Here is a 14,891-nt window from a genome sequence, read left to right on the forward strand (position 1 = left end):
CACTGTCCAGAAAGTCTTAATTTTTATAACATTTTAAATGCCATATTCTGTAGGTCTTTGAAGTGTTTGAAGATTACCTACCTAATTGAATTGTATCTATGTATGCCTAGAAAACTTAACATGACTATAAGTTTGACTATCATAGAAGACTAATTATTAATCTGTATTTCTTAATTATCCATTACAGTCTAAATGAGTTACATATAGTACCTCAAACGAGAGTAGAAATATATACAGTATAACAAAATTAAGTTAAACTTGTATCAATAAACTAAAATCCATAGCAATGTAAAACATTTTTAAATAAGCTATTACTATTTAGCCTATTTATCCTGTCATATCTATATTCCCTTTTCTTCTTTAGAAAGAGATCGCACTTATAATCAACCTGCTTTAAATTAAAATATTGGTTTTGTTCTGTCCCACACCAGAAGGCTCTTCTGATATGAGACAGAAAAAGAAATCTCTTAACCTTTTTTTTTTTTTGGGGGGGGGGGCATATGCTTGGGTTTGGAGAAGGAGTGAGCCAATTCCATCTCCAAAGCCAGCTTGGAATATTTGGGAATTTGGGCATAGCTTCTCATACTACTTCCTGCTGGATGAGGGCACTGTATCTTATGGGGACACAAAGAAAATTTTAAGATTATGGAGTAGTCCATGAGGCTGTATTGTCTGAGCCAATTGTCTTGAAACTGTTCTGGATATTGGATCATCTGGATAACGGTGTCATTGGAGACCTTTCAGGGGGTCTTGGCTGGTCCATCCTGATATATCTTAATCTGGAACAAATTCATAGCCTCTTGCTTTCTGTGGAAACAAAAGCAGAGCCTCCTTTCCAAAGTAACATATCTTTAGATCCAAATTTTCAAGTCAAGGTATCTTTAAAATATACATATTGGCTTAACGCAACAGTTTTTACAATCAAATGTCTTTCTGCAGTTAAAATACCAAAGACAACACAATCCAGATTCTCTGTATAATTTCCATCTTTATGTAGCTTTTTTAAATATTACTTTTACTGTCTCTTTAAAGACTTTATTTTTAAAAACTATTTGTTTATATAATTGTATATATTTCTTTTTTCTCTCTCTTCCAAGTCTACATACATTGTAAACCATTCCATCTGAATCTGTTGTATTGTGAATCTGTTGCTTTAAACTGCAGCCTTCTGTGCCCACCTCAGCTTCCCAACATGGCGGTGGTACGTTTACGGCCATCTCTGGGAGCCATCAACTCTCAGAAGCAGTGGGTCTGTGCCTCTATCAAAGCAGGTTTTTTGTTTGTTTGTTTTTGTTTTTTTTTAACCAACAAAGGCTAAATCCACCATGCACCATGTTGCGCTGCTTACAGAAACCTCTGTGTAACTCAGCGGGAATAGGTCAAGCCCACATGCCGCGAACCCATCATAGAGTGGCTGAAGCCGACATGTTGTGGCATCTGGCCGGCCACATGAGACATGCTTCCACCTCCTTTTAGAATTGGTTATTAAGTATTTTCAGGTTTCAGGTGGAAACTCGAGCCATTGGGCACCATTTGTAGCTGAAGTTTTCCTGGTCCTGCTAGGCCTGTGTTCAGGACAAATCTCTCTCACCCTCCAGTCCCGCAGCCGCAGGGACCCAAGTAAACACACAGAGACTTATTTATGGCTGTGGCAGGCTTCTTGCTATCTAGTTCTTATATTTTAAATTAACCCATTTCTATAAATCTATACCTTGCCCCTTGGCTCGTGGCTTATCGGTATCTTAACATCATGCTTCTCATCCCGGTGGCTGGCAGTGCCTCAGCCTTCCACTTCCCAGAATTCTCCTCTCTCCTTGGCCTGCCCTTACTTCCTGCCTGGCTACTGGCCAATCAGCACTTTATCAATCAATCATCCATAGCAGTTAGCCTCTAAGTGCCACACATAGCCAACTTGCTGGTGTGTTACCTCACATGGACCATGCTAGTTCTGATATCGAGAGCTTTTTAACAGGAAAATACGTGGTTGACTGCTGTACTCAAAATACTTTGTGAGATGAAGAGAAGTAAAAACCTCAGGCTTCTCTGCCAGGAAGGCTAGTGAGGAGTGAGGCCCCTCCCGGCATCGTGGCTTGTTGGTAACAGCCAAGTGACTGGGTTATATGTCTGAACTGGTGTGTTTGGATGCCTGGAAGTGAAGAACAAGGAAAGGGAGTAAGGAGCTTGCAATAGTTGCCGCAGCCCTGCAGTATTAGGAGGTATTTCAGGACAGGATGCTTGTTCCCCACAGTAGAGGACGGAGTGAGTCCATTTCCATGTGCCTGTGTGAAGGGCTGCTTTCTGCTGTGTCTCACTCGGGATGCCACTGGGGCCAGCTTAGTTAGATAGGGAATTTACAAATAAAAGAGGCAGTGGCTATACATGAAGGAAGGCTCAGACCATGATGTTTTCTGCAGAAGGAAGGAACAGGAGTAGAGTATGCCTCCGACCTGTGGTGTGTAAGTTGGGAATTAGAGGAAGAGATTGATGGATCCTGCATAAGGTTAAAAGGTTAAAAAAAAAAAAAAAAAAGAGTCCTTGCAATTGATAATTTGCATGTGAAAGAAAAGACACACCCACAAAAAATTAGAAAGACTCTCCGAATTTGTAGCCAGTCTGATGGGTGTATATGAATAGCATTTACCTAAATGGACCATATTCTGAATCATAAAACTTGTCTCAAATCATAAAAAGTATATTCTTTTACCACAGAAGAATAAAACCTACTTTTAAGAAAACATTAAGCCCAGTGAAAAAGTAGGCAAAAAAACTGAATAAATCTTTACTTTACCAAAAGATGGGTTGGGGAGGTACAGTGAAGTTGTTACTGCACAGGGATAAAGACTGAGGTTCATCCTCATATAAACAGCCAGACTTGTGATGTCCTCTTATAATTCCTATGCCAGCCAGCCTAGTCGACATGGTAAGTCTCAGGAGCAGTGAGGCACCCTGTCTTAAAATCAGGTGGTCAGCTCCTGAGTAAAAGCGCCCAGTCAAACCCCGCCTCTACATACATGCACATGTAACCATGTAACGACACACACATGAATATGCCCCTACAGTTTGTGCATACTCATAGTTTTCCAAAAGAATAGATATAAATGTTCAGCTTTATAAGTATGAAAGAAATGAAGAGATTAGAGGCTGGTGAGATGGCTCAGCAGTTGAAAGGGTGTGCTTCTCTTGTAAAGAATCTAGGTTCAGTTCCCAGCACCAACAAGGTCAGCTCACAACTGCCTGCAACTTCCACTTCATGGGCATTGGATGCCTCGTGGCACAGACACACATATACACATAATTAGAAGTCTTTAAAAAATGAAAATTAAAGTCACAGTGACAGGTGACCAGGGATGTGGCACAGTGGTAGAACATGCAGTCCTGAGTTTGACATACAGAACCATAATGTGGTGCTGTTATGCATGTATGATTTAATTAAGATATAAAAGAATCACTCCTGACACTCGCTGTCAAGGATGAAGAGCAAATAGATTTAAATTGGACATCTATTAGCCATAGTACACAGTCATACTATGCTGGGTATTTACCTAAGAGAAATGAAAGCATTTACCCATAAGAAAAGTTCCATTGTAATATCCATATAGTGTTTTTAATAGAAAAACTTGTCTGCAACCTAAATGCCTGTGAACATCTCTGAATGGATAAGCAAATGACAGTGTATTCATATAATGAAGCCTACTTAGCACTTAAAAATTAATAAATTGCTGATAGATAGACGTATCTATAGATTTCAAAGTAGTATAAATAAAGCCAAACAAAAGGAGGGCATATTATTTTATGTACAATTATAGAAAATTAATTCTAGGAAATATAAATTAGTTGTAAAACATAGGTAATGATTACCATAATAGTAGAATCCAGTCAAGCAGAGAGAAGAAATTACAGAGAGCCGCGAGGGAACTTTAGGTGATAGATGTAGTATCCTTTTGCTAGGAGTGGTGATTTCACAGTTGGTAGATGGGACAGAACTTACCCCTCTTTGCCCACATATTTCGTGGCGTGGGACACATTCTCCTTTGCACCAGCACTACCGCAGGACTCTGGAAGTCCCTGCAGGAAAAGAGAACCAGGAGCTGTAGAGAAAAAGCTGAGGGTGGAAGATTGAGAGACCTGGAAGGAGGAACAGGATAGTCTTGAAAACAGTCCTAGCGGCTGGGACAGCTAGGTACTGTGTTTGTCACATTTTGTATTGCACAAGAAGATTGTGCCCTAGGAAATGACCTTGTACACAATGATGAGGAATCTAGTAGTGGATCTTCTGCTTCTACTACTACCTGTCCTTGAGAACAAAATGAATGGTGCATTCAGACCAGAGGTGCTCTTCGGGCTGGTCAGCTGTTTTCGCTCTTCAGCCATTTTTTGAAAGGCCTGAGTGAGCTCATGAATGTCATTTAGGCCATGCTTGACAAATGTGAGATAGGACTATAAAGATCAAAAGACAAGTAGAAATAAACCTACATTTTAGCTAATCATTCAGGGGACAAGCAGGACTGTCTGCATAAATATGCACAATTCAGACTTAAAATTTGTGATTACAGGGTGTTCTGTCCTATAAAAGGATGTGGTTTTAAACTGGGTGGTGGTGGTCATACACCTTTAGTCCCAGCACTCAGGAGGCAGAGGCAGGTGGATCTCTGTGAATTCAAGGCCAGCCTGGTCTACACAGCTCCAGGACAGCCAAGGCTACACAGAGAAACCCTATCTCAAACCTCCCTCCCCAAAAGGATGTGGTTTTTGCTCTTAGCCCATGACTGACAACTGTTGGAATCTCTACAAGTATACTAGCCTAATAAATTTACCCATCTGTTTTAAAAATAACCAGTTTGTGTAATTTATAATTTATGTACAGTTTATTGTTCAGCAATTATATATTGTTAGATACAGAAGTGATAAATCAAAAACAAATCCCTTCTCTTTAATTTGAAGGTGTTCTCCACATACAAAAAGATAAAGTGGTCATTTTATTCTGTCTACCAAATATAGTATTATGTGAATTCTGTCACATGATCAAACTATATACCTAAACTCAGCTATTGTAAAAAAATAACATGTAAGTCTTGATTTTAGAATTTTCCCAAGATCTTCAGGCTAGATTGTGTTACATGGCAAAATATATGGAGTTAGAATAAACAACATTCATGTTTGAATTCAGTCTCTGCAAATTTCTGTATATAGAACCTTGAGCAACTTACCATCTCTTGGTCTATTTACTAAAGAAATTGGGGTTACTTACTTCTTAAGGTGACTCTGAAAAAATAAACCTATAATAAAATAGCAAGGATTTTGTCCCTCCTCTTTCTTCCCCCTAGCTCAGGATGGCCTTTGAACAGAACATACAATATAGCTGATGACCTCCATTTCTACCTTCCAAGTCCTGGGATTAAAGGTGTGCACCACCATCATACCCAGCTAATAGCATGGTTTTCTAGAATAAAATGCTCCATATTGCCTTTAATTTTATATGATGACCCAGGGCAGGTTACTCACTGGCTCTGATATGCTCTTGTTTTATTTTTTATTTTAAAGATTTATTTATTCTATGTATGTGAGTACTCTATCTGCATGTATACACCTTTAATCCAGCAGAGGGCATCAAATCCCACTATAGATGGTTGTGAGCCACCATGTGGTTGCTGGGAATTGAACTCAGGACCTCTGAAGAGCAGCCAGTGCTCTTAACCACTAGCCATCTCTCCAGTCCCTCTGGATATATTCTTATACAAAGACATCTGTCTTGCAAGGTTGGTTAGGGAATTCACAATAGTGTATCTGCCATAGTTATCTGCTGTGTGATGTCTCATAGTACATTTTGCTTACTTAGTATATGTAAATTTCTTCAGTTTCACAGTTTCAGAAAACACATTCCAAATTGTATTTGCTGACAATTTATACTTTACAACCACAGTTTAAAAGCCTGTGTTTAAGGTTAGTCCTCAGGGCTGGTAAGGTGGCTCAGCGGGTAAAGGTACTTGTCTCTAGGCCTGAAGACCCGTGTGATGGAAGGAGAGAAGCACAGTTGTGCTTCTCTGTAGGTGTGCCATGACACGGGTGTGCATAGACCATGCATGCACGATGCATGTCATCATGTTTAGCTAGTACTCGCTTCACTTCTACTATCAAAGATCATATAAAATTCTGACTTTTTCATTTTTTGTTTCTATATAAAACAGAGCTTTCTTGATTCAGAAACCCACAGGTGAATTCTAAAAGAATAATAATTCTGTTACCCTCTTGAGCTTTTTTCCTGCAAGAATAGAACATTCTCATCATAGAAATGCCACAGAGAACAATGTTCCTTCCTTTGATGATTAAAATCAACTCAAGTCCAGAAACTCCCCCTTAGGTTAGTTATAACTCGTTGAGCTAGTTCTCTTTCCGTACTTTGGAATCTCAAATGACTAATTAATAAATGAGTCCCACAATGGGACAGTGACATTGCTTTAACAAAGGAAATTATTCCTAGGTCTCTGCCCTGAATTATACAAGAGTTCTGAGTTTAGCTTAGATATTTTAAAGCATTTCAGAATTAAAATTACGTCTACACAACCACCGTTTCAAATTTGGGAATGAATCCCGATTGTGGGTCTTCTGGAATATAGTGTAGATGCTTTACAGTACAACTTAAAAATTTTGTCATGGTTTCCAAGCTTATGTATATTGGAGTCATTTGATAGGTTGTTGATTTAGTGCATAGCAGGTCGCTTTTTGATACTGGCTAATAGCATGGCTGTACTAACACTTAGGAGACTTAAGACAGGAGAACTGCAAACCCTAGGCCAGCCTGGGCCTCTTCATGAGACCCTGTCACAAAAAAGAAATAAGAAAAGAACTGTTGACTTACTCATGAATTTTCTACACTTACTGTTTGGTACCCCCCACTGTTGTGTGAGTGAATCACTGACACTCAAAATATTTGAAGAACCTCTTCTGTTGATGTCTTAGCTAATATTAATGTATTAGTATTTTAGGAACCAAAGAAAAATTATGCATTTTATCACTACTGGTTGACTAGTAGCACCTTGAAACTTTTTCAGGCAACAGCTTATTTTTAAGTATATTGATTTGAACGTTCTTGGAGTTTTGTTTTGTTTTTTCTTTTTCAGGATTTATTATTGTAAATACTTCAGATCACCTTTGTGAGTTTCAGTAGTTTGTAGTATGTGAAACCATGTATTCAGAGATGTGTACTGTTCCTGTTCTGTACTAAGTTTATTTTTCCCTTTGTAGATGGCGATGCCCAGTCACTTAAGGAGCACCTTATTGATGAGTTGGATTATATACTGTTGCCAACTGAGGGCTGGAATAAACTCGTCAGCTGGTACACGCTGATGGAAGGCCAAGAGCCAATAGCAAGAAAGGTATATTTGAGAGGAACTGAGTATACATATATTTTAAGTAGCTCACATTGGTAATTTGATGTATTCTGAAGCCTTCTTAACATATCTTAGGAGAAAAGCCAGAAAACATTCCTATGCACTGGATACCAATAGCTGATAACATGGATAGAAACTGAACTGCGTTCCCACCATTCCTAGGACAGTACCTATGATTACTGGTTAACACAGAATTAATATCTTTATTTTACAGTTGAAGACAGGACAAAAAGAAGGGGCCAGTTTTCTGTATGGCACACTGCTTTTTTTCTGCGACAATTTTAAAAATAAACTAAATGTTGATGAAATGTTTTTTTGCAACATAAAATACTTTAAAAATGAAAATGTAAATTTTTCAATCCTTTTTCTTTAATTTTACAATTATAGTCTAGAAATACTAAAAATAAACTTTTTTATTTTTTTTTAATTTTTATTTATTTATTTATTTATTTTTTGGTGTTTTGAGGCAGGGTTTCTCTGTGTAACTTTGGAGCCTGTCCTGGATCTCATTCTGTAGACCAGGCTGGCCTTGAACTCACAGAGATCCTGCTTTGGCCTCCCAAGTGCTGGGATTAAAGGCATGCATCACCACCGCCCTGCTAAAAATGAACATTTTTTGGAACTAAAATGGGCAGTACTCTAGTAGAATACCAAATTTCAAGGTAAATAAGCTGAACTTAAATGTCTATTGAATAATTTATTTTGATTTGTATAATGGGAATGTAGGACTGTTTGTTTTGTCATTCTTGGAAATTGAGTGCTCTGACTTGTTAAAGATCGACTTTACCTGTGAAATGGAACTGTAAGAACAACTTCAGTGTTTGAAAAACACTTCTTCCTTTAAATTGTTTTCATAATTTCATAGGGATGGATATGCATTGTATTGTGAATGTATTCACCCTGTTACCCTGTCTTAACTCCAAAACTCCCTTCTTAAAGGAAAATTTGAATGTGTATTACGTTTTCTTCCTTAAACTCAGAGCACAGTGCACGCTACAAGTTTCAGTATGGTAATAGATCCGCCAACAAATTCGTTGCCTTTTAAAAATTTTTAGTCCTTTTAAAAGGACTTACTGAAGTTTGGTTTTCAAAAACTAAAGAAATTAAAGTGAAAAGAAAAAGAATCATGGAAAGTTCACATACTTATAAAGAAAAATTTGAGAAGCCTGTTAGGTCATACATTTGTTCTTAATAATGTGAATGTAAGTCTTTCAACGTATAATTTTCAAACTTTAATATACATAAAATTGCCTGGAATCCTTATTAGAGATGCATCTTTCCTCTAAGTGAAAACAGTAGGTCTAAGAAATTGCATTTTCCTCTGCCCTTAATTACCTATAGAGAGAAACGGTGCTTCAAGAAATACACACAGTAACTGTTCTTACAGAGTCTGATATCCAGCTCTGAACTGTATCAATCTCTGGTTATGTTAAAGGATCTGTGATACAGATATAAAAGTAACCATGTTCTGGGGACTAGAGTTTTAAACTTTTCGACTAACTTTAGTGTTAGGCACTGAGCCATAAAAACAAGCTAACCAGAAAACAGGGAAATAAGCAAGATATGCAGTGAGCCAAACTGGAGAAGTAGCATATTTATGTGGTGATACACTGTGTACCCTAACACACTTTCCTGGGGATCAGAGGACAGAGCCAGCCCCTAGATTAGACATAGAGGCCAGGCAGTGGTGGCACACACACTTAATCCTATCACTCTGGAGGTTCGTCTGGATCTCTGTGAATCCAAAGCCACACTGGGAACAGACTCAGGTCTGGTGGCACACACCTTTAATCCCAGGACTGGGAAGCACACATGCATTTAATCCCAGGAAGTGACAGCAGGGCAGAGAAAGGTATATAAGGTGTGAGGAAGCAGGAACTAAGGCAGTTCAGCTGAGACCCTTTTGCGTGAAGACTCAGAGGATTCATGGAGTCAGTGAGGTAATACGTGGTGGCTGTAGCTTGCTCTGCTTCTCTGATCTTTCAGCTTTCACCCCAGTATCTGGCTCCGGGTTTTATAGTAAAAGACCATCTAAGATTAGAACAACAGAGATAGACTCGTAAGAACAGTTAATGGTGACAGTAGACTTAGTATGCTCAAAAAATAAATAACTGGAAAGTAGTGCAAAACTATTAAACGACGCCAATGCTTCTAAAACTAATAATATAAATAATATACATTACATTTGAGTATAACGATAAAGAGAGCTGAAAGTGAATTTTTAGGCCAATTGATGTTAGTAGGAAATATGCAATGTAGAATTTATACTAAGGAACAGAATGTCTTTGAAAGTGAAGTTGAGTGTGTTATAGTGACTGGATGCAGCGTAAGTAAGTACCTATCATTGGAGTCTTAGGGGAGACAGGGAGTGGAGCAGGTAGAACTAATGCCTGAAGAGGGAATAGCAGAGTTGTTCCCAAACAAGAAAACACCAAATTACAGAGTCAGGAAACACCGATTCTCAGACTGAAGTAATACAAACACATAATCAAAAGTTAACAAGAGAAAAAGATATTCCCCAGCATTGTTAGACAAAAAGATACATTGTCCTCAAAAAAGAGTAAGTCAAGGAAGTGATTTCCCAGCAGAAACACTGAAGACAGGAAGAAGTGTACTATTTTCAGTACACTACAAGAAAATAACTGCCAATCCAGAATTCTATGACCAAAGGAAGGATCCTTCAAAAAGGAGAAGAAAATAGGAAGACCTAAGTTCTTTATCCTCCTGTGTATTTTCTGATGCTAATCCCTTAGTTTGAGAATACTGGTGTGTTCTCCTACACCTGGTGGGACATATTTTAAGATTAGGTTAGGGAAGATCTTGGAGTGTATGTCTCAGGTGTCTCTGTCATGGGGAACTGAATTGCACATGTCAAGGACATTGTGTGTACTCTAAGAAGAGGCCCACCCAGCTAGTAAAGTGGACTGTCAGTTCTAAATGAGTCTTTAGATAACTGAAGCCATAGCCCAAAGCTTGACAGAAACTTCATGAGAAATCTCAACCCAGATAAGTTGCTCACAGATTTTTGACCCTCAGAGATGATGTGAGATGTTTGTAGTTAGTGAAGTCTTAAGATAATTCATCATGTATCAGTAGGTTGTTCATACTCGTTTAGGTACCTGGATGCTGTAGTATTAACTAACAGGAACTGTGGTGGCTTTGGCTGTACAGTGATCAGAAGGTATGAGACATGAGTATCAATAAAAGCCTAAAAAACCATGAGCAGACTAAGGAGAATTTGGGGTGTGAGGAGGGTACAACTGAAGACTTAAAGGAAACGGAGGAAAACTTTGGAAACTGTAGGAATATGGTCTTTGTTGCAAATGTCTCTACTATAAACTGAAAGATAAAAGTATCATGAATGTGGTGATTTGACAAAGTGGTGCCTAGTATCTACTTGTACTGCCTGTAGTCTGTGTATAAAGATAATAAGCTAAAGACGGAGTACTTAATACAGCGAGGCTTAAAACATGATCTTGATCATGTGAGAGCCAAGCTTGGACCATAACATCGCCATGGCACAGTCGGGGATGTGTCTCTCCGAAATAGTTTACAAGACCTGTTAGGAATTAAGGATGTCATTATCTTAATAATATTCACAGATAAACTGATCAAGTCCTAGGTCATCAGACAAACTCCCAAAATGACAACTGATGGAAGTTATCCTGTGTGTTTCCTGTCCCTAGTGGGATTAAGGTAGAAATTAGTAACAGAGACACTTGATCCCCTACCTACTTATAATAGTATAATTTTAAATAATGGAAACCAGAGAAGAGATAAAGATCAAAATTCAAACTAAATGATAATAAAAATACAACTGAAAAAATAGTTAAGCCAGACATGCTTCCTGCTGACATGTGCCCTTGATCTCAATATTCAATATTTGGGAGGTGGAGATGGGCTAGCTTCGGTTACATAGTGAAATTTTTTCCATTTCTACAAAAACTAAAGAACAGGGAATGGGTCAAGTCATTCTTAGGAGGACCTTTACAATAAGTGCCAATCAGTTTTCTCAGGTTAAGAAAAGGAGATGTAATTTTAATGAAGAAATACTGTAATGTGGACATTAGTGGAGCTAATAAGATTACAGTGTATATAGTAGCTTAGGATTTCACTCCGATATGAGTCCCAGTCCCAAAGTTTCTGTTGGTAAGAATATTTGATTCCTAGTTTTTTATTATCAAATAGCTACAAGAAAATCTTGTAGGAACTCAGTATATTGTTTCATTCTTAAATAACATAACTCGGTGTTAAGAGGACTAAAGCATCTTATGTAGAACTTAAAAGTTTTGCACTATGAGTTAAGTTATTGAAATGTGAGACATAGAGTCTGTAAAATTGTTATAAAGATTTGTAACAAACATGATTAAGAGAAAGAACATAGCTGAAAAAGTAAAGTCATGCTGGATTATACAGGAAACTCAAGACAAACTATTTGAAAGCCCTGGGTTGAAACAGTTTTTCCTGAAAGTGAAAGAGGCGCTGGTGATTCTTGTGTTGACTTTGATATGAGCCTGCTGGTTCATGTAAGCCTTTGGAGCCTCCCTTTTGCCATATCTGTCTAATGTATCACATATCAGGCCAATTACTATTTTCAGAAACAGTGTTCATGACTGAAATCCTACAGTTAACCTTTAGAGGAGCAAAAGGAATACATTAATTTAAAAGGTGAACCTAGTGTGTAAATATTTTACCGTCCTATGCTTTATTTCTTGCATGCTTGACTGCTTTTCTTTATTTTGCTTGTGTGCTGCATAGACTTACTAAGAACCCATTTAAAGGTCAGACAAAGTCATTTTAGAATGATATGAAGGTATCCATTACAGGGATGGAGCGGTCATTTTAAAAGACATATTTTAACATAAATAGTAATAACAGACCTTGTAGATACAGTTACACAAAGCTATGTAAGTTTTCGGTGTCAGAGCACTGTTAAAAAGGTAGGCATCTATCTATAGCTTTATTTAGAGCTGTATGTGAAAATCATATAGAGAAAATTAAACCGGTAAACTTATTGGTTATTGCATACCAAAATATTCACAAATTAGTAGAATGCCTTTTTAAACTGTTAATGGTTTAAATTGTTTATAATAGCTAATCTTATTTGATTGGATATCTGTAGTTTTTCTGAAGCCTTGTTAAAGATATGTATTACTATGAGAAAGAACTCCATTGATAGAATTCCTACTAATTGGTTTGGTTTTTGTCTTGAAGGTGGTAGAGCAGGGTATGTTTGTGAAGCACTGCAAAGTAGAAGTCTATCTCACAGAATTGAAGCTCTGTGAAAATGGAAACATGAACAACGTGGTAACTCGGAGATTTAGCAAAGCGGACACAATAGGTAATGCGAGCCTGTCCAGGGTGCTTGACTGTTGGCTCTGGTGGGCTGTGCTGCCAACCTGCTTAGGGCTTAGTCATCAACACTGTAGAAGCTCAGCTTAGAGCTGACTGGCTTGTTTCTTACTTTACTAAATGAGTTCAATGTTTGTCCCACTTTTAATTTAAGAAAATCAAAATTTAAAATTAGCATTTGAAAAATTGCATGCCATGTTTGTAACAACAAAATATAAATTTAAGTAGAACTTTAAGTGGACCATGTTAAATAAAAATTGGTCAAGTATGGAGAAAAAAGTCAACTGGTATTTCCTTTATTCCAGGTAAGTAGCTAAGGCAGCAGGCGTGGTGTTGCTCTAGCATATTGAGGAGTCTATTCATGGGTGAGCCTGAAAGACAGTCTCGGCTACCCGTGGACGCAGTTCTCTATAGCTCTGTATAAATAGTGACAGTGACTTGAACACATTCAAATTTGAGTTAGTACATATTAATTATACATGCCAGTAGGTTTAGTTATGAAATGTTCATACATGTGTGAGATATAATGACATATTCACCCCCATTAGCCTATCTTCTGGTACCTTTATAATACACAGTGTTAACAAATATGAACACATTTATCTGCACATAAAGTATTTATTTAAAAGATAGTAATAATAGTCATCTTGTTGGAAAATACCAACAAATAATAGAGAAACGTAACATGCAGAACTCAGCATGCCAGAGAGATTAGTAAATTGTGAAGTTCTGCACTGTGTAAGTGTTCCTAATTTGAGCTAGTCACTAAGAACACTGATTGAAAGTAAGTGAGGGGTGATGGCTGCATTGTAACCATGGTGATAAGCCGAGTTTTTAGAGGGCAACTAGACCAGGTTCGTGAAATAGTAGTAGTCAGTCATCCTGTGGGATCTGTGGCCTCTCCTGCCACAGGATCTTAGCCAGGTTTACGGTACCAAGCCTGAGTGTCCTCTACCAAGCGGGCCTTAAATCAAACCGGATGGCTATTGGCTCCTGAAGCTGCTAGGTATCCTTACATTATTGCAATCCAAGGCGGATCATGGCTGGGGAAGGCTGTTGGAAGCTTCTCTCTGAGCAACCTACATAATCACCTTCTGACTCTTTGATCCATAGCCAGTTGGAATATAAATAACTACATGTTAGTATAATTAATAATTATAAAATCTCTAGCAAGTTATAAATTTTTATTTTAACAGAAATGTTATAGAAAAACTGAGTCCATCAGAACTTTTTTTTTTTTTTGGTTTTTCGAGACAAGGTTTCTCTGTGTAGCTTTGCGCCTTTCCTGGAACTCAATTGATAGCCCAGGTTGGCCTCGAACTCACAGAGATCTGCCTGGCTCTGCCTCCCGAGTGCTGAGATTAAAGGCGTGCGCCACCACCACCCGGCCAGAACCTTTTTTAGATAATTATTTTACTTATAAAGCTCAGGAAATCAGCAACTGATTTTAATTTCTGCATTGAAAACAACCATTAGGAAGTTTTTACATTAAGTACTAAATAAAAATTTAAAGGGGATAAATGTAATTTAATCAGAATTATCTGTTTCAGAAAGTTTGATCTGACATAGATTTTTAACCCATATACTTTAGATATCCTAATACTTTTTAAGGGTGCAGGCATTGAATATATGTCTTAATATAGTAAGTGAACTGAATTTTTGGTAACTTGAAATTTCTTATCGTTAACTGGATGCTTTTTCAAACTGCTTGGAATTAGGATAATAAGCAAAAGATGGCTGTGTGTTGTGTGTGTGTGTTATCCTTTTGGTCTTTAAAGAAACTTGATTGAAACTGACTTTTTTAAAAGCTCTTATTAAATTGTCTACCCAGAATTAGGAAATTGATTCACATTTTTGTGTTGTTGCTAAATTAATAAAATAATTTTTTTCAGCTCATACTACCCACATGATGGTAAAATGATAACAGTGGAGAGTTTGAGATAGTTTAGAATATTCGAGCAGAAATACTTGGCTTTGACTGTTTTACTCTAAATTGCTGTAATTGGGCACTGAGTGTATCCCAGTAAGAGAGAAAATTCAACTTCCTATGTTTTAAGGCTAACCACTAAGGACATAATTTCTCCTAAGGCTTCTAAAAATGCTTTCTTAATGAAAATTAATAAAATTGGTTGACATTCTTAAGTAAATATT

General features: G+C 37.5%; 1 protein-coding gene across 14 annotated transcripts in view; it reads left to right on the top strand.

Annotated features, from left to right (window-relative positions):
* Usp15 (ubiquitin specific peptidase 15) overlaps nucleotides 1–14,891 on the top strand; it is a 97,930-nt gene that overhangs the window by 20,554 nt on the left and 62,485 nt on the right. For all 14 annotated transcript variants that reach the window (XR_013045604.1, XR_013045601.1, XR_013045602.1 and 11 more), the window contains exons 3-4: nucleotides 7,243–7,373; nucleotides 12,603–12,729. Coding sequence is in view for 3 of the 14 variants with exons in the window: in XM_076554150.1 (XP_076410265.1) it covers nucleotides 7,243–7,373; nucleotides 12,603–12,729 (258 nt within the window). In the remaining 11 variants the exon portion in view is untranslated. The remainder of the gene's footprint in view (nucleotides 1–7,242; nucleotides 7,374–12,602; nucleotides 12,730–14,891) is intronic.

Source organism: Peromyscus maniculatus, chromosome 18, assembly GCF_049852395.1.
Source record: "Peromyscus maniculatus bairdii isolate BWxNUB_F1_BW_parent chromosome 18, HU_Pman_BW_mat_3.1, whole genome shotgun sequence".
Taxonomy (NCBI): Eukaryota; Metazoa; Chordata; class Mammalia; order Rodentia; family Cricetidae; genus Peromyscus; species Peromyscus maniculatus.